Below are 20,546 nucleotides of genomic sequence, written 5' to 3'. Positions count from 1 at the left end.
TTCCATTTTTCTACCAAAATAAAAATTACTAGTTTTTTATATTCAAGCACTTTGAACTGTAAGAAAAGTTATGAATCGAATATATTATGTATTCATGATAAATACTTTGATAGTGCTCCACAAAGTAATATTATCTGTATTTATTTCTTTTAGATTTTAACGTCTGAAGTATTTTTGTTTATTCAGTTTTCAGGTCGGAGATTGACGAAGTTGAAACACATTATAGCATGAGACTGACCGAAAACACCGCGTATTAGACGTTTAGCTTACGAAAAATTTTCGTTTTTGTTTTACTTTCTTTCCTTCTATTTTTTTTTAAAATGTCGAAACAAATAAATCTACACCAGTCAAAAGCAGGGCCGTAACTTGTGGGGGCAGGGGGCAAGTGCCCCCCAGGAAAGCTTCCTGACGTCCGATGGGGGGTGGGCATTTTAAGACAAAATTTTCTTATTCCATAATTATGCGATACGAACTTGAAATTATAAATGAAGTATCAAACAGGTTCACTATATTGCATAAACAAAACAGCACACAAAAGATAAATAAAACAAAAATGAGTCGTGGGCCTATTTCAGTAAAAATGTCTACTATTAGAAGCCCTAGAAATAATATTTATTCGTATAGCTTTGAGATGTGTCAATATTGTCCCCTTAGTTAATTTGTCTTATATGGAACAGGCCCAGGGCGTAACTAACGGCTCCACAAACCTTGCCGTGCGGGAGGACCCACAGGCTCCGGGGGCCATAAAGAGTAAGAGAAAGATGGAAAGAGGGGGCCAAAAATTAGAAAAAACAACTTTTTCTAGTTGGCCCAAATAGGTGTATTAATGCTTATCCCGAGAAAAAAATCTAAGTTACGGCGCTGATCAAAAGATTTCATTTTAGTTGAACAAACTGAAATAGGAGGTTGTAAATCCTTATGCGTAGATTTCGAGAAGAGCTATTTGTTGTAAAGTTAAAAAGCTGATGCTGTTAAACAACCACTCCACATATTAAGATATGAAAAACTGATAATGAAGTATCCTCTTATCAAATCTTTTCCTTAATTTGATATTTTAATAATTCCTTCTTCTATCCATAATGAACACTTAGGAACAATGTTTCTTTTTGAAAGAATAATGTTTCGGGGGGCAGTGGCGAATCCAGGATATGATCAAGGGAGGGGCTAATCCATAGTTTGTAGTTTTATCCAGTGTAAAGCAGGATTGAAGTCCATTTTACCCAGTGTATACCTGAACGTCAAAGGGGGCTATAATTCCTATAGCCCCTTGGATCCGCCTCTGTCGGGGGGCACACTTAATATTTGGAGGGGCACTGCTGGTATTATTCTATTTATTATTATATTATAGACGTATTATTTTGGTCTCCTTCAGGGGGTACTCTCAGAGCTCCGGGGGGCAGTGCCCCACCTAATACATGTCTGGAGGAAACACTGCTTAGGAGTAGGCCTTCTCATTCAGAAGACACATCCCCTCAAGCCATGGAGGGGTTGCCAGCATTTCAAGCTTTGAAGGCCATATGTTATGCTGCTGGTAAAGTACACATTCTGAAAAGATACATGTGGAAATCGTACTGAAACTGTTATTTCTACATCCGAGGCGAGACCGGAAAGTAAGGTTACCATAGATTATGATTATTTAATTAATAGAAAAAGGTGTTAATTGACGAAATGTCTACTACAAACACGGAAGTCTACTGGATCTGGAAAATGAAATCTTTGAGTTTTACGGCCCACGATTATGCCGGTTAGGCTAAAGGAGACGGTGAGTATGAGTGAAATGAAGAAAGTGGGAGGAAACGAGAGAACTCCGAGAAAACTTACGCACACGGTGTTTGTCCACCACAAAGTTCATTTGACGAGAACAGGGCTTGAACCCGGGACTCTATGCAGCATAGGTGAACGCTGTACCACTGAGCCACCGCGGCCCTTCTACTGGATCTGGATCACCCAAAGAAGTAAACTTCGTAACTCGCCATACATTTGTCCACTTTCGTAATAAATCTATACTTATTATGAAAATGATTAATGCAGCCTAAGGATTTGATCTTAGACATCACCTATACTTTGTCTTTTCTTATCAATCGAATTATATATATGCACTATATATATATTCTTAGAACATACCTGACAGTACTTAAAAATCACGTATCATTGTTTCGGTTGTAGAAGAACGCCAGTCTCTATAGTATAGAATAGTGTCTTGTAGCACTGAACTCTCCGCCTTAATTTTGGATCCTTCTCAACATACTTTTCGATATAATTGCCACCATTGACCAAATGCTTGTTAAGTTGTAGTACTTGCATCCTTATCATCCCATAGTCATAGAATTCTTTAGTTTAAGGTCCAAAATATTAACATCAATATATATAGGGTGTTTCAAAACAACACCTAATACTTTTGGGAGGTGATTCGACGAGATAAGACGAAAAGTATAGACCAACCTGGATACACAAATGCTTCCTTTCGGAGTTATAGGCTGCCGAAAACATGAAGAAATGAATTTTACAAGTCCATAGCTCCAAAACTATTGGACCTACCGTTGTCGGGTCAAGACTTCACTTAGGAACTAGTATGTGCCCTATTCAAAAAGCAATGTTTCCGAGACCTAAAGTATTCACGCAACAATTTTTATAGAGGGAGTTTGGCTGTGAAGCACAGGTCAGTTATAGGGGCTTTTAGCAGTGTAGAAATTGAAGCACTTCGGAGTCGGGAGGGGAAGGGGGGGAGTGTTCAATGTATCTACAACAATAATTCTTCTTACCATTTCTAAGAATTTCATTGATTTTTCATATTCTTAAGCTCTTTGTTCAGAAATAATAGGTCTACTGTATTCCTCAAATTTTATTTAATTAAGAACTGCGTTATTTTTTCTTTCTTTCGTCCATTCTACTCTTCTGTTTCTTTTTCTTAGTTGTTACATTCTTTCGTTTCTCCTATCATACTTTCGACCGTTGTTAGTTGTGATTCAAGTCGTTCGTCGTCAGTAACACCAAAATTAAGAGGAGCTGATAAGTGAAACTGGTGCACTTATATCAACATAAAGGGACTTTAGTTATTATAACACAAGAATGTTTACTTCGTTTAGTTATAAAGAAAGGTAAATGTTTGAAGTAAAGAAAATCAAGAGGAGGGGAGTAAGTAGCCCGGGATGTTAGGTAGGCTAAGAGGATGCTTCCTTTTTCTTCTATGAATAAAACAAAAGGTTAGATTCACTGCTAACTTTTTGTGTGTATTATATCACATAAGATTCACCACTGTACAATTGTTGTCATTAAAACTGCAATCAGTATATTTCAGCTTCAACTTGTCTCAACATTTTCTTTCAGATAGAAACGTGCACAGATAAAACCGAATATTTCCATAATTTCTAAAATGAAGTAAGCTAAGTTGAAATGAGATAACAAACATTCAACATGTGTTTGTAGGAGCGCCGTTTCATATTTCCCTTGGGGGGGGGGGGAGACCCTCCACCGACATACAAGTTTCACGTTTTTTCCCCCTAGTATATTAGTAGACAATCAATTAAAATTTATTTAATTCTCAAACTCAGGTGGGCAATTGCCCTCCTGCTTCCCCGTATTGTGCATAGCTCCCCCAAAACAAAATCTTAAATACCCCACTGACCTGTACAATATGGAAAAGGTTATGATTCCTCAGTTCATAGTAATTTTCTCACAAAAGACCTAGTTTTTCTAATGTACATAGCGTATAACAGTACTTGGATACCCTCTGTGAGAGCGTCTGTGGTATGCTCATATGTAATTTTGTAATTGTAATTATAACTTTGTACTCTTTCTTCTCGGGGTAGATTCCATTTCAATAAAGATTCTTTAGTAGTAGGTTGAAAAAGTGCTGATTTCTTATTTGTTTATAAATGTAATTTTTGTACTTACAGATGAAGGTTTGATGTCATTACTAAGTCCCCCCCACTAGAAAATACAAAAGGAACAAGGTGCCGGGGAAGTGTTCAGAGGTGCCTGGGAATTTCCCACCTTGAATTACCACATTGGCTTTAGAGTGTAATTCTTGGAACACTGTAGGGGATCATCCCGCACCGCCTGAGACGAAAGAAAATTTAGAGGCACGAAACTGATTCACAGTAATTGCAAAGTACGCGCAACAAAGTTCTGAATGAAAGGTTCTTTTTCACTATTCCATTTTCCGAACAACAACATTTACCGATGACCCACCACCATCAAAATGAAAGCAAATTTAATCTTAATTGGGTCAGATCATTTGATCACGAATAATTATCGTTTGATCTCAATGCATAGTGACGTATCACACATGATTTTGCAAAGGGCTTGTTTTCCCTTGATAATCGACATGTATATTTCAATCGTAAATAGGTAAGCAAAGTTTGGTCAGTTTGTGGTAGCAAGTATGGAAGATGAAGTTGATTGTTTATTTAACAATGGTGGCCTCCAATAATGAAACTATCAACAATATGTGAAATCGACATGTAGGCCTACCATTCCCTTTATATCTCAATCGTAAATAGGTGTGCAAAGTATGGCCAGTTTCTGGTAGAAAGTATGGCAGATACAGTTGGTTGTTTATTTAAGAATGGTGGTATCCAACAATGAAACACAACAATCTGTGAAATCTACATATACCATTCCATAGATATTTTAATCGTAAATGGGTGTGGAAAGTTTCGTAAGTTTCTGGTGGAAAGTGTGGCAAACAAAATTGATTGATTATTTAACAATGGTTGCCTCCAACGATTGTTTATTTAACAATGGTGACTCCCAACAATGCAACTAACAACAATATGTGAAATTGACAGGTACCGTTTCCTGGATATTTCAGTCATAATCCAATGCGTGTGCCAAGTTTGGACAGTATCTGGTAGAAAGTGTGGCAGATAAATTTAAATGTTTCTTTAATAATGGTGGCCTCCAACAATGAAACTAACAACAATGTATGAAATCGACATGTACCATTCCGTAGATATTTCAATCCTAAATAGGTGTGCCAAGTTTCGTCAGTTTCTGGTAGAAAGTGTGGCAGAAAAAGTTGATTGTTTACTTAAAATGGTGGCTTCTAACAATGAAACTAACAATATGTGAAATCAATATGTATCATCCCGTTGATATTTCAATCTTAAGTTGTGCCAAGTTTGGACAATTTCTGGTAGAAAGTATGGCAAATAGAGTTGATTGTTTATTTAACAATGGTGGCCTCTAACAATGAAACGAATAACAATATGTGAAATCAGCATGCACCATTCTCTAGATTTTGTAACGTCCATTAACCGGACTCTATCCGTTTTAGCTTAGTTTTTGAATTATTCATTTTATTTTTGATTGTTTTGATTTTATTAGTTATATATGTTAACATTGGTGACGATGGCGCCATCTGCCGTGTTAGACACAAACTATTTAGACGTCAAAAATAACCTTAAGGTAAGTGAATGATGATGCAAAAATCAGTGGAATGATATTGTGGGAGGAAACGGAAGTACCCTGAGAAAACCCAGGAAGACATTATTGTCCACCACAAATTTACTTTGCCGGGGATCAAACAGGGACTCCTCACACCAGAGGTGAGCGCTCTACCAATGGGCCACAGTGCCCTCATGCTGAAGATACGTTTATCAAATATACAGTAAAATAACCGACTGTCAGCAGTCAGTGGCAAAATCAAAGTGTAATATTTAGTATAGGACATGCCCTTCACCAGAGATCTCTTAATTTACCTTAGCTGTAGAGCTGCGGTAGGGCTTTCGGAAGGGTTGGGAGTAGGGACGCACACGAGTCGAGATTTAAAACTGTGTCGAGAAAATAATGACCCGACTTGTGTGTCTACTCGAAAAGATATTACTCTCTCGACTCAACGGATTCTGTCTTGACTCATCTCACACGAGAATTCTCGAAATTAGAGACGAGACAAATTATATGAGGTAAAATATATAATAAAAAGTAAATGTAGGAAATTTGGAACACACTGATTAATTTGCAGAAAATCTCAAAAAGTTTTGACAAAAAGCAACTAATACTTGGACAAGACAACAGATAGTCGATGAGACAATATTTTTTGGCTTTTGAGTTGTTCAACTTTGAGATAAACAAATATTTTATACGTTATTGAAATTTTGATGCATTGGTGATCATCAGTTGCGCCCCCATTTCTCTACTGTTTTCAAACATTACGAAATTTAAAATTAATACTAAAATTTATTTGACCATTTACGATGAACTTAATGTATACCTGTCTTCTGAAAGTGCACATATGTGTTGCACATATGTGTTGTGTCCAGACACGAAAACTCTGAACAACAAAATTGTAAACTTAATGTTCTTGTATTTCTTGCTCAACGCCAAGATTGGGAACGAAGTTGGAAGTACAGTAGAGCGTCGATTATCCGAAGTAATTGGGGGACATGGGTGTTCGGAAAACTGGTTTGTTTGGATAATCGAACTGTACTACTGTACTTCTACAGCCAGTGCCAAACCGACAGAAGTGTGCTGATTGTTGAAACACAGCGACTGGCGGCTTGGCCGGTCAGCAGCGCCTTATGAAGGCCCCATTAGAAGCAATGTTCCGCCAGCGGGGGCTCAGTGCGGCGACTACTGTGGGAAACTTGGTTTGGGAGTGAGGGGGATGATGGACGGTAGGGTGGGAGAGTAACAGGTGCGAGCGAGTACACAGTTCGGTTAAGCGGTCGTTCGGTTGACCGACGTTCGGATAATCGACGCTCTACTGTACAAGCTTTCGTACCCCGTTTTGAGTATCCATCAGGGATGGAGTATGTTAACGGATCGTGGATCAAGTGAGTCAAGATTTCTGAGTGAGTCAGTAGGTCGTGAGTGAACAGAACGTGACCCACTCCAACCCGTTTACCATCTACTCTGACCCACTGACCTACTACGACCCACCGACCCCACTTTGCTCAGTGCATTGTAGAGAGCATCTTCTGAACACTGTTGAATTTTTCTACGTTTTACTTTGAAGGCCTCAATTTTTATTGCTTTTTCATTTGTTTCTATTTTGCGTACCTGAGATTGGAAAAAGAACTTCAGGTACTTTTTAGATATTGATATTTGTAATTGTAATAATAGCAATAGGACTTACTAGTTTGCTTTCGACACACAGTAGAATTTTACATGTTGTTTTTTTCTTTCTTTCTTTACATTGACCTATTTTACCTTGCTTTGAAACCTTCAAATTGTATTCTGTTTTCCACTTAAAAGTATACACAATTTAACAAGGAAATAATTATATATGGTAGTTAAATTGAAATTCATCGTAATTTGGCCCATGACAAACACTTTACCATTTTATATCGTAAAGGTCAGATCCTCCGATATTGTAACAGAACAGTGCTTGAACAATTGGCCGTAAAAAAATTCAAACTCCGATTATAGTACTCGCGCCGAGTCGTGAAGCTTGACCTAGATCTACCGATTTCAGCACCCAATAGAACGCGAGGGTGTGTTCCAGTCGTCAACTCCCACCCATCACATTTTGTCAGTGTCTTCGCTCACGCTACACGGAAAACATCTCCCGAGAGTACAATGTTGTCGGATTGGCGTCAAGTTCCGTTTTATTAATTCTTTTTTGTTGCGTTATGTTTTCGTTGTTACTATTTGTGCTATTGTTACCATTTTAGAATAGTAGTTACAGTAGTTATTGTTGTGCAGTGTTGTTATTGGTAATTTTTAAATGTCTTTTTTATATACTGGTTTACTATGTCTTCAAAGTTTGGCAACATTGTTGGTGAATTTCAGCTATTCGACGTTTCCCCAGTGTGCGCTCGGGAACGAATTGTGCCGAAGTTTTCCGATGTGTTAGAGCTCAAACAAAATATTTCTATGATTGGTTTAGAGCCCAAGCATCACGACTCGGCGCGAGTACTATAGTTAGAATTTCTAGAATTGTTTTTATTACAAATGTAAAATCTTTATTCAGTTGAGAGGAGTGCGTGGATCATGGGTCAGAGTTGTTGACGATGAATTTTGGGGAGTAGTGGGTCAGAGTGGGGCATGGTGAGTGGTGGGTGGTGGACCAGTGGTTCATGAATCAAGTTTTCATTGACCCACGCCATCTCAATAAAGAGAAGTATAGAATCTTCAGTGCTCCTTACTCAAAGGCTCTCTTAATCTGAGACTTTTCGGTTGCTTGATTGATTGATATGTATTTACGTCGTTTGTCAAAGGCAATCCTTTACAGAACGAGAACTCGAGTTTAAAGCTGAATCTGAACCACTGTAGCGCGTTCGATGCTCACTCACCAGGAATCAAACCACACAACCTCATGCATCAAAGATCAAAGGTACGTTTGCTAGCTACAACAAAGAGAACCAGAACTTTTAATAGCATTTCATCTTTGTTTGGGGGAATTAACAAAGCTGTTAATATAATTCATACATAAAAGACAAAGTCCTGAGTGATCTTCGCACAGGCCAAACCACTTAGGAGCCTTCATCCCGGCGAAATTAAAATATCGCTAATTTTACAGTAATTATGTGATATCTTCAAATAGATAAAATATAATAGAAATGTGGAACAAGAGCGCCCTACACAATATTATTTTACATGAGAAACCGTTATCACGACTCACTTATCTGCTTTCGATTTCGAGCCATTTTGAAAATCGGCATTTATTTTCGCGTTTCTAAACAGCTGAAAACGGAAAGCCTCTACGTGACTTGTGATAACGGTACCTCACGCAAAACAATATTGTCTAGGGCGCTCTTGTTCCATATTTCAATTATCTTTTATCTATTTGAAGATATCACATAATTACTGTAAAATTAGCGGTATTTTAATTTCGCCGGGATGAAGACTCTTAAGCTAGAAACTTGAAATTCGGACAGTAGATAAGATTAGTGACGTAGGGTATCACTAAGGAAGGATTTTTGGAAATTCGAAGTAAAGAAGGGGAATGGGGTGGAAATTATTTTAATAAGAAGACCATCTCTCCGAATCCCTTAAGGTTTAGAGACTTGAAATTTGTTATTTGGATTTCTCATTTAAAATAATTTGACACGCGTTTCAACGTTTTTTGATGCTTTACTGAAGTGAGGGGAAAAAAGGAGGAAAGAAAAAGGGGCGGGGATTGCAATTATTATAATAAGATGTCAATATTTAAGAATCTTTGAGGATTAGAGACATGAAATTTGGTAGTTTGATTTTTCATTTAAAATAATTAAACATATATTTAAGCGTTTAATTATTATTTTTTCATTAAACAAATTAAACATGCTTAAGCCCGGAAGCCACCCCCTTAAATACGCCACTGGGAGTGACACATACTAAAGGAGCATTACAACTTTAAGGGCCGTATACACAGTTACTTTGCGGGCTACTTAGGGGCTACGTACGGGCCACTTAATAATTTGTGTTGCAAAGTACTCCCGTAGGATCAAACAAGCCCCCAACCTCCCCGTTAGTCAAAGGGATAACAGCGGGTACTTCAATGCACCCTTTGCTAGTCCGTACCAGTTCCTGTTGTTGTACAAAATGCATATGCTCCGTGCTAAACAAATATTTGAATATGTTAATGGGTTTATCGATTTCGTTGAGCTGATTAAGCGATAATAAATAACAGATTTTGATGGCAACCAATTTAAAAATATTCGTCGTCTGAGATTCAATACCGCCTAAGTAACATTTTGCTAAGTTTACAGCTGTTTAAAAACTAGCTGGAGCCTCATTATACGCGGTATTACTTTGAGGGGAGAGCCATTAGTCGTGGTATAGGTGTACTACTTAACCAAATTGTGCGCCATCCTATACTGATTCTAATGGTATTACAAACTCAAATTTGCCAAAATTGGAGATACGCGGTGTTGAATCTCAGACGTCGATGAAGACAACTCTATTTTGCTTCCTTTAGTACAAATATTGAATACAAGATCAAATAATGAGCTAATAAATTCTATCTGAAATAAAATAAGCGAGTGATCCTTGGTGTTACAGTGTTGGTAGTAGATTTTAGATTCGATTGTAGATTAGCGTAAAAATTACGAGAACCAGTGCTGATTTCAGGGATAGGCCGAGAAGAATTTCTTCCCGAGAACCATTAAATTTCCTCCGTACCATATACCCGATAACGAATTCGCCCGGTATTTCTTATAATGTTGGTATGCGTATAATCGGCAAAGACATGTATGTGGCAAATTTCATGTCAAAAGAGCAGTAAATAAGAACAATAAAACAAAAATAAACCTTTCTTGTCCATTTAGCAACATTCTGTTTTACTCATTCTAATTTTCGTATTTATAACTCTTTTCCTATGAAATTTACCACAAATATACATTTCCCTATTATACACATAGTACCAGTATTAAAAGTAGCCTGCAAAATCATTATCAAATTATGTTCTTACAAGAAGACAATTATAGGTATGCGACAATAATTTTGGACATGAGTGTACCTAGGTACAAAACGCGTACCTAAGGCATGTACCTAGGTACATTTAGTATTTAGTACCTAGTACCTGCCCCTGTTACCTATTTTTAGGTACATTTCTTAGGTACACTTTTAGATAGGCTGCACACGAAACAAATATTGGAGATTTTCTTGTTCCTTTGAAAGAAATTTTTTGATCTATCTCGCACACATTGATTTTTAGTAAACCATAATTTGTTACCTGCTTCTTCGTCATTTCTAGACTAGTTGGTAAGTACTCTGCAAAAATTGTATTCATTAAATGCTAGTATTTCAGTTACATGTAAACTATTAAGTGATAATTGTTGTGAAAATAATATTTAGCAGTACAAAATCAAAGAAAAAAACTGAAATTTCGGATATAAATGCGAGAAACAACTAAAGCAAAAGGAAATGTATAAATTTTGCTTGGTTAGTGAGCATATTTGTGTTTTCTGGTTGATTTGCAATACTTTTCTTTAGATACAGTTTTTTACAAACCTCAACACACATTTTGCAAAGAAAATATTTTATATCTCGAAAGACGTTTGAGAAATGAAACAGAAAATACAAATATGTTCACTGAGCGCCAAAATGGATATGCATTCTTAATCTACAAAACTCAACTGTCATTATCTAACGTACAATAAAGCCCCCTCCCCCATGGTCTATTACTATAATTAAATATAATATTCTAACTTCATTTGCTAGGTAGCAACTTGTACCTAGAAAAGTACCCTAGGTAGTTTGATCAGTGCATGTACCTGTACCTAGGTACATTGGCCACCTAGCACCTAGTACCTATACCTAGGTACAATTTTGGTTAGTACCTTGTACCTGTACCTAGGTACAAAAAATGAATACCTAACCCAACACTGATACTATCGAATTCACTATAAAAATGGCAGGGTAGTTTTTAGAGCGGAAAAAATGGCAGTCAGAAAAAATGGCAGGAAGAACAATATGTAAACATGTAACATATATACGTATAAAAAGATTCTGAAATATATTACTCAAACTTACCTCCTGCATGTATTAGTTGAAGAGTTTCTACTCTTGTAGACAAATTATTAATACTGGAATATTCGAGAAACAAATTGATTATACTACACAACTTGTCAACAGACCGGTAGCCAGCCCAAAAATGTAGGGGGAGGGCCGGCTGCAATTAGGGGGACCCGATCCAAAAATAGTTCATCACCATATTATAGTTCATGTACAAGCCTACCGTGAAAATTTTAGGGGGGCCCGCAAAAATTTAGGGGGGCCCGGCCCCCTAGACCCCCTGGATACGGGCCTGCTTGTCAAACGAATATTCTGGTGGTTCTTTCCTTTTATTTTCTATTATTATGTCTTGATCGATGATTACTGTGTAAGGACATAATTTAAGTGAAACAATAGTAACCACAATATGTTATTATTTTTATAATGTAAGTCACGTAGTCAAATTCGCAATACTATATATATACAGAACATAACTTATATGCAACAATAATCTACACTATTACATAATTTTGGTTCTGGTCTTGCATTTGCTCACCACTACATGTTTTATCGAAAAATTGCCTTTTTGCTAAATTTACCTACAAAATTTCACTAGATTAGGGACATTTCCCTCAAACTAAGAACACTGATGAGGACTTACTGTTTAGAAATAAACATTAAATAACTGTAACCGGTTTGTTTACAAAAGAAATCCTGACGAGAAGATTCGTGTCTGCTATACAAACAATTATTCCTTTTAGTTTAACACTGCAATAATGATTCAATAGTCACATTACTAAATCTAATAATGATTACCTTTGAAAATAATTTGTAGTCATATTGTACACTCCTAAAACACGATTATGTAATTTCTCTATATTATTTATTTATGAAAAAATACTTAAGACCTTGACCCTAAATAATGCCTATCCGACCAAAAGTTCTAGCCTGGCTACAGCCCAGGGAGTCAATATGTTCTGCATCCTCAATAAACCCTCAATTCAATTATGATTCATTGGTTTAGATCACTGGCGTCTCGCGTGTAAAAATTTTTTTGGGGGGAGGGCATCAAAGAAAGTGATTTAAATGGTACTACCTAGCCCAACCTGTTTATCATCTTTGATTCCATTTGTTATCATTTTGCTTACCTTCACGGACCCCCTGAGACATATCAAGAACTCTGTTACAATCATTGTACAGCCTGAATATTATATTCCAAATAATTATAATGATTATTATTTATATGCTATTCTGTCGTTCGTAAATAAATTAAATTAGAATAGAATATTGAATATTTTGCACTTCATAAAATTGGGGAGACGCGTCCCCCTCGTCTCCTCCGCCAGAGACGCCCGTGGTTTAGATGACTGAGCAAGAATGAAGACCATTTCAAAACTACTGGTTACTTTACGAAGTAGTATTTTGTATTCTTTAGAGTACCACAAATAAATTATGACTTATTATTTCTGAACTATGTTGAAAAAAAAAAAGAAAAAGAAACTGCAAATGGGACTGATAAGCATCTAAGAGTTAAATACGTAACTCACAAGTTGCTACAAAGATGTTAATATCAGATTGTTTTATACGAGTACAAATAAGCTCGATCAACACGAATACGATCATTATAATTGCACAATTCGGTATATTGCTGAAAGTTCTGTGTCGACATTGAGTATACATATATATCACTATAAAATTAGTTCACTATAAAATTCTATTAACATATTGAGAAATGTCAGACCGGGAATCAAACAAATGAATATTCGAGTTGAAGTAGTGCACATCTTTACCAGGTGTCCCAGTTAATAATGCGGATTTGGTAAGTAAAGAAAATACGAAAACTTCAACCGAAACAACAAAAGGGGTTTATTCAAAGTATACTGCCCATCGCCATTTACACATTGCTTCCATCTTTCAGGCAATTTGTGGATACCGTCCCAAAAGAACTTGGTGTCCTTGGAAGCAAACCATTCAGAGACCCACTGTTCCACCTCTTCATACGTTCGGAAGTGTTGCTCAGAAAGTGCGTGTGCCATCGACCGGAACAAGTAATTATTTGAAGGGGCAAGGTCTGGTGAATTGGGCGGGTGAGCTAATATTTCCCAGCCTAGATCCTTTAACTTGTCCTTAACAGGCTTTGAAGTGTGTGATGACGCGTTATCATGAAGCAACATTACTTTGCCGTGTCTTGTTGCCCATTGTGGTCGTTCGACGATCAAAGTCTGGTTGAGATTGATTATTTGTTGTCGGTAGCGATCACTATTAACGGTTTCACCGGGTTTGAGAAGCTCATAGTACACTACACTTTCCTGATCACACCACACATAGAGCATTGTCTTTTGTCCAAACCGATTTGGTCTTGCAGTCGATGTTCATGGTTGACCTGGATCAACCCACGACTTTTTGCGTTTAGGGTTTTCAAAATAAAGCCACTTTGCGGCATCAGGCATTATGCGATGTAGAAAGGATTTTCTTTGGTGACGTTGAAGTAGGACTTCACAGATGACTTTTCGATTTTCCATTTATCTCTCAGTCAGTTCATATGGTAGCCGTTTCCCTTCCTTCAAAACCTCACCCTTTGCTTTTAAGCGATTGAAAACTGTTTGTTGAGCAACGTTCAACCTTTCGGCGAGTTGTTTCTGAGTTTGACACGCATCTTCATCCAATAATGCTTCCAGTTTTTGGTCCTCAAACTTTTTCGATTGCCTGGTCGTTCGATCTCTTTAACATTGAAATCACCACTCTGAAAGCGTTTAAACCAGCGTTCACGTGTATTTTGAGACGGAGCATGTTTACCATAAGCTTCCCGAAGAATTCGAAAACTTTCAGGAGCACTTTTCTTCAAAATGAAGTAACACTTCCTGCACATGCTCTTTTTCCGGCACGAACTTTGCCCTGTCTGAGCATAAAATTTCTGTACAGTTAACAGCTTCGTCCCACTTGACCAACGAGGATTCCACGCTTCTTATCACTAGAACGAATTAGCACACACCTGACATCGAACCGAAAAAACTCTGCTGCAACACCACCTATTGAACAAAATCCGCATTACTAACTGGTACACCTGGTAGTTCACTATAAAATATTAAGAAATCTCACACCGGGAATCAAATAAATATTCGAGTTCAAGTAGTGGACATCTTTAGTTCACTATAAAATATTTTAAAAAAATGTCAGACCGGGAATCAAACAAATCGAGTAGTGAAATTTCTGACCTAATGGCACAGAGCTTATATTTTTAACTGCTTCTGGATTGTCAGGTGTATGTGAATCTGCAGTTACGTCCGGCTCACCTGGTCTGTGTCGGTATTCAAGTCTCAGACCCGGAAAAGTGATATCGAGATCCGGTTCATCTGGACAAAACTCGTGACTCGGTGAATCGTTCCATCACAGGTCACGTCATCTAATAAATGGTAAGAAACAAGAAGGAAACCAATGTATTTTTATTTATATTTATTTATAATTGTACTATAATTACATACATGATGTACAACAATTATTATTGGAATGCATGGCCTGGAATGCTTTGTTGATGTAAGATTAACAATTATTACTTGTTGCGTAATGTTTTTTTTTTCTTAAAATATTACTTCAGTATTTAATTCATAATTATTGCAACATGTACATAGCAAATTGGTGTCGGTAAGCACACCAATATAATATATATTTATTATTAATTATTAACATTATTATTAGTATTATTATTCTTTCACTTCTTGTGTAATACTGTATATATATATATACATATATACATAGGGTGTTTCAAAAATACACCAAGGATTTTTAGGAATGAATTTTTGATACATAAATATAAGAAATGAATTATGACAAAAATTATTTTTGAGTTCTTCAAAACTTTTTGATGTTAGTACCTTCCCAATATAGTGTTTTAATCTGAAAAGAGTGACACTTTTTAAACTTTTTTCTACACCTTGCAACTCATTCCGAAATCTGTTATTCGTCTGCTAACACTTTCTAGTTCTCATGCTTAAGATATATATAACACATGTTCCGCGTACACAGTCCAAAAGTATAAAGTAGACAAAATTGAATATATATTTAGTCAGACAAAATCTAAATCAATTACAGAAAATGATCGCCTCAAGTCAGTGATTTTTTTGTTTGTTTTTATTAGAAACTGAGAGATAATAACAATGTTTCAAATACGTTTGTGCTATAGTTCGTTTCATCTAACTTGATACGTAACCATAACAGATTCCTTTAATTTTGCTTTCTTTGGCATCGTGAAAGGTAGTAAGTAAGTGTAGGTTCGTATAAGGGGAGGGGAATTCATTTAGTCTTTTTTTTTTCATTTTGGCACCCACAATTGTTTAACACAAAGTGAGTCAAGGCAATTTTAAAGACATCACACAAGAATTGATTGAAATATTTAAACCAAATCGCAGTAAAATTCACTAAAGAAGAATAACGTTGTGGTTAGCATTGCTTCGAAATCTTGAATTACGGGGCTGAAAGCATTTTTTTAAATTTTTTTTTTTAAGGTTTGTTCTCAGTTCCACCAAGCATATGTAGGGACGGCATATTTACATGTAGCCCTGGTGCAACTCCGTTTTATTTCGATGCCCATTGTTCTTTCTGATTATTGGTTCCGAAATGTATTGAATGAAATAAATACAATCTACTAAATTTGTAAAACAAATTCGACAATATATTGTTTGTGTATGGAAAATCATACAGGCGGCGCTGCACGAGAGAGCCGTGTGTATTAAATTCCATACACTTGGAGGTCTACGTGTTAAGCAAAATATTACAAGGACCTTCTTATGACAATTTAAGTTTTTAAACATATCACTGTATGCCAGACAAATCTTGGACCAATGTCCGTGCCACTTCAGTTACAGTACGTGCAGTAACTTAAAAATAAATAATAACAATTTGATACAATTAAAGTTTAATGAAGGTGCTCGGACTTAGAGTTACACTTCATGTGCAACAAATGAAAAATGGATCGTGGTCAGAAAAAAGCTTTTATGACGTTTGGGAATAGACATTGGAAGGTAGTAAGTGTTGGTCTATTGTTTAGAATTTTTGGTCATATTGAGATGTTGCCAAAAGAGATTATTGACCAAAACCTGCTTCTATATTTATAATATCTCAAATTGTACACCATTCGAAACTAAATTCTAAATATGACATGTATCATACATTTTTTCAGTGTTGATAACGACGTTAAATTCTCACCCATAGAAAAATCAATGTGAGATAAAAAAAAATGGTTGTTCCGTTCGTGTCTTATCAAATGTGCATACGTATTCTAAATCTATGAATTACGACCTTTCAAAGAAGTATAACTTATTTCAATACGACAAATAAGAGAGTGCCTGTCCTTTGAAACAGAGATGGGCCACCTCTTTTCTTTCCTTGCAGCTTTGACCCACATCTATGTTATAAATGTACACCAATCCCCGCAGAGGTTAAGTGCTCAACGATCCAATGTTTATATCACTAATTTTAAAGTTCTAAATAAAAGTTAAAATATATTTTTATGACTAGCACCTATTAAAATCTTTTTCTACCTTTAAAATAAAAGTTATTTGAAATATATAAATGTCTACCTCAATTCTTTTATGCTTTAACATAGAAACTGTTTCATCAGGCTTCATCTTTTTAAGAGTTTTCACATGTCTCCTCAGTGGATTTGATAATCGAAAAACAAAGAAACATGTAATTATTTGCTTTTTCACCTATCTCTTAATAGTATAAACAGAATTCCAAGCTTATATATATATATATATATTTATTTTTGGACAGGAAGATATGTTATAAAATATAAAGTTAAGAAATGAACTTTTTTCTTATTTTTATATTTTGACTTTTTATACTCACATTTTTTAATTTATGCTATTCATAAAAAATAATCTTATGGCAAAAATTGCTTGCAAAGGTAAGAAATAATTTTTCAACACATTTTAAAAATTGTCAAATATACCTAAATCAATGTAATTGAGTAATACCATGTGTCTCAAAATGTTTAATCGAGAAGGGAAACGTATTTTCGAAAAAGAAAACACATAATACTTTAAAAACAGCGTTTGGGGAAACATTATGATAAAAAAAAATTAAGTATCTTATTTACATATCAAGAATATATTCCTGGAGTTCCACCCCACGATTTTGAAACACCCTTTATATATATACACAATTGTTGCAATTGCACTGCAAGGGAGGAGTAAGTAATATTTGTTACAAAAAATGGGATAATGAACTTTGTTTTTACGTCATAATTGTTTTTCTTTTCTGGTAATAAATGGTAATACAATAGCACCTATTGCCCCTAAATATAGTGAGTATTGGTACAGTCCATTTCTAATTGTTTTCTCTTAATTATATTATGTACTTTTAAATCCTGCATTTTTTTTTTCACTCTTAAAAGATTGCAATGCTTACGTTATTTCTATAAAGATATTAATACAAAAAGGAATTGGCAGTTTACAGTGCCTAAGATTCTTGTTATTATATACACTACACATACCGTACTATTACAGATACTGCTAAATGTGTAGGTAGTTTTGAAATCTTCATTTTTTCTTCTTTCTTTTAAAAATTTCTTTTATATATATACAGGGTGATTAAAAGTTTTCAGTGAAAAACTTCGGGAGGTCATTTTTGACATGAAAAGGAACCAAAAAAAAAAAAGTTCTAATACACATAAGCTTTAAAACGCCCCGTTTAGGAGCTACGGGCGTAGGAAAGTATTGTGCTATTATTATTATTATTTTAAAAACGGCTATAACTTCGAAACAAAAGGACGTAATGATGGCGGATAAGACTCTTCGTGCAAAGGCCATCACACGCATGGAATTAATTTATGGCAAATATTGAATAGGCAGATGGTGCATAAGCTACTTATGAAAGAAATGTACAAGAACAATAATACCAATAAACAGCTTTGCCATACCCATTCATCAAACATATTTTTGCCACAAATTGAATCTATGAATACAATTACCTTTGTTACCGCCAAAACCACTGTTATGGTTTATTTTCCTTTAGATGCTGTGCCTTTCTGAAGTTATATCCCACAAAATTTTCCCTTAATTCTAACGCCTAAACAGAGCATTTCTTAAAACCTATGTCCTTTATTGCGTCATAAAATGATCTACCGAGATTTGTGCATTATATTAAGAATCACCCTATATACATACACATATACATTTTTTTTAAACTTCTTTTAAAGAGTGGTGTTCTGTTTGTGTCCATGTTATCTTCTTGGAGATTTTTTTTTTCTTTTTGGAAAACAGTACACATACACATTTTTGGCTTACATTCTGCTTTTTTTGTGTGTTGTGTGTGTAATTCTTTTTAAATATACAGTAATTCCTCAGCAAAAGAACAGGCAGGAATTAAATCTACATTTTCTTTTGTTTTCCTTCTTCAAACTGTAGCCAACATGGAAATACTTCTATCTTCTTTATTGAGCTTCTCTTTCTGTCTTAATAGCTGCAGCTAGACAACAAGCTAACACTATTCCAACCACCTGGAACAAATGAGACATTGAGAAGAGTTAGGACTGGTTATTTGCTTTTCTAACTGTTTAACTGTACTTTTGTCAAACGTTATTTACAAACAAAAGCACCCTAATATTAACAATTTATATAGGCATGAAAGTCTCCAGTGCCGATCCTTGTGGAACACCTTTTACTATGTGACTTTCTTTGATAATATTGATACATGTAATTCTGTCAAATGTTATTCATTTAATTAGTCACCAAGTTTGTCATGAAAGAAACCTTATTTTATCTTCCGTAAACGATGTCCCTTTGTATATAGGTTATTTTGCTAGCAATAAGGGACCCAGTGTCGATCCTTACGGAACACCTTTTTCTACATCGGCAATTAGATTTCATTATATGTGTAACTAAATACGCTGCATTGAAAACCATATTGTCCATATATAATCAGATAGGTGACGTAGAAAAAGGTGATCTATAAGGTTCAACTCTGGGTCCCTTACTGCTTGCTGAATAGTATATATGTAAAGGGATACTTTTCACTAAAGTTAACCTGAGTGAATTAATTTGACAATACAACGTCATGGTGCCAGGTAACGAACTTTGTAGTTAACAGAAAGAATTAATACTGCCGTACATTTTGAGAAATTCTTGAGCAGTATGTAGATGAGTTACTTGTAAATGTGTCCTAACCTAGTAGAACGCTTAAGCGCTTTTCGTTACACTAGTACTAGTATTTAAAGGAATCTTGTGGTTCTTTGTATTCAGAGGATCAAGAAAACAATCCCTCAAGATTATTGCTGAAAATATATTTGTTGGATTTTATGTATTTTAGTAACTTTTTGTGTAAGTTTGTTAGAACATAGGACTTGGTAACAGTGAAAAGAAATAAGTCAGTGTGTGTGTGTTCGATGGTAGTGTGCAAGGCCATGAGAGCGGACTTATGGCGGCACTGAATTGTTTTGTGTAAAATTGAAGCAAATGTGTAACATCATTTCAAATTACAGTCCACATTTTTTTTAATTTAATGATTTCTGCCATTTAGAACCTAAAACCAGAGCAAAACAATATTTGCCGATAATTTAATAGTTTATTTGGCCTCAACCTGCAAAACAACTGGAATAATAATCTTTTATTGTAATTTATTGGAATTTTTAGCGCTAAAAACAGTCAGAAACACACTATAGCATTTTCTGACATACGAAATAAACTAAATAAAGATACGAGTAACAAGGTTAATACATATAAAGTACAAGAAAGTATCATATAGTGTTCTGGATTAATATAAGTAATATATGTAATTAAGATGTATACAGCCACATACAAATAATATCCTCGTCTAATATGTATAATTGAATCAGTAGTTTTGAAAAGGTCACGAGTCAGAAAAGTAAAATTATGAGAACATACAAAAAAACTTTAATTTTTGAAAATTCTGATAGATATGAAATGATCGACCTCTGTTTGAGAAAGTAGAGGTTTTCTTGATATTGTACAAAATGGAAAACTTGTTGTAAACAATTGGTGTTACGAAATAAATAAATAATAAAAAGTTGGACTGAAGCAAAATCGTCATGTACTGACTCATGACCTTTTCAAAATACTGAATCAATTAGTAACAAAAAAAGTGATATACCATAATATTAGAACATCTAATCCGCTTTACTTCTAAACGACTATAAATGAAGACACGTATAATTAAGGCGCTGATTT

The 20,546-nt window shown here is 35.3% G+C and overlaps 1 protein-coding gene across 1 annotated transcript in view; it reads right to left on the bottom strand.

Annotated features, from left to right (window-relative positions):
- Positions 1–14,799: 14,799 nt before the first annotated feature.
- LOC145675521 (tetraspanin-6-like) overlaps positions 14,800–20,546 on the bottom strand; it is a 213,706-nt gene continuing 207,959 nt past the window's right edge. The window contains exon 5 of the mRNA XM_081746000.1: positions 14,800–18,859. Within this exon, the coding sequence (XP_081602126.1) occupies positions 18,794–18,859 (66 nt within the window). The 3' untranslated portion in view covers positions 14,800–18,793. The remainder of the gene's footprint in view (positions 18,860–20,546) is intronic.

Source organism: Thermobia domestica, chromosome 18, assembly GCF_964235325.1.
Source record: "Thermobia domestica chromosome 18, izTheDome1.hap1.1, whole genome shotgun sequence".
NCBI classification, from domain to species: Eukaryota; Metazoa; Arthropoda; class Insecta; order Zygentoma; family Lepismatidae; genus Thermobia; species Thermobia domestica.
This window is presented reverse-complemented; position numbering and strand designations above follow the sequence as displayed.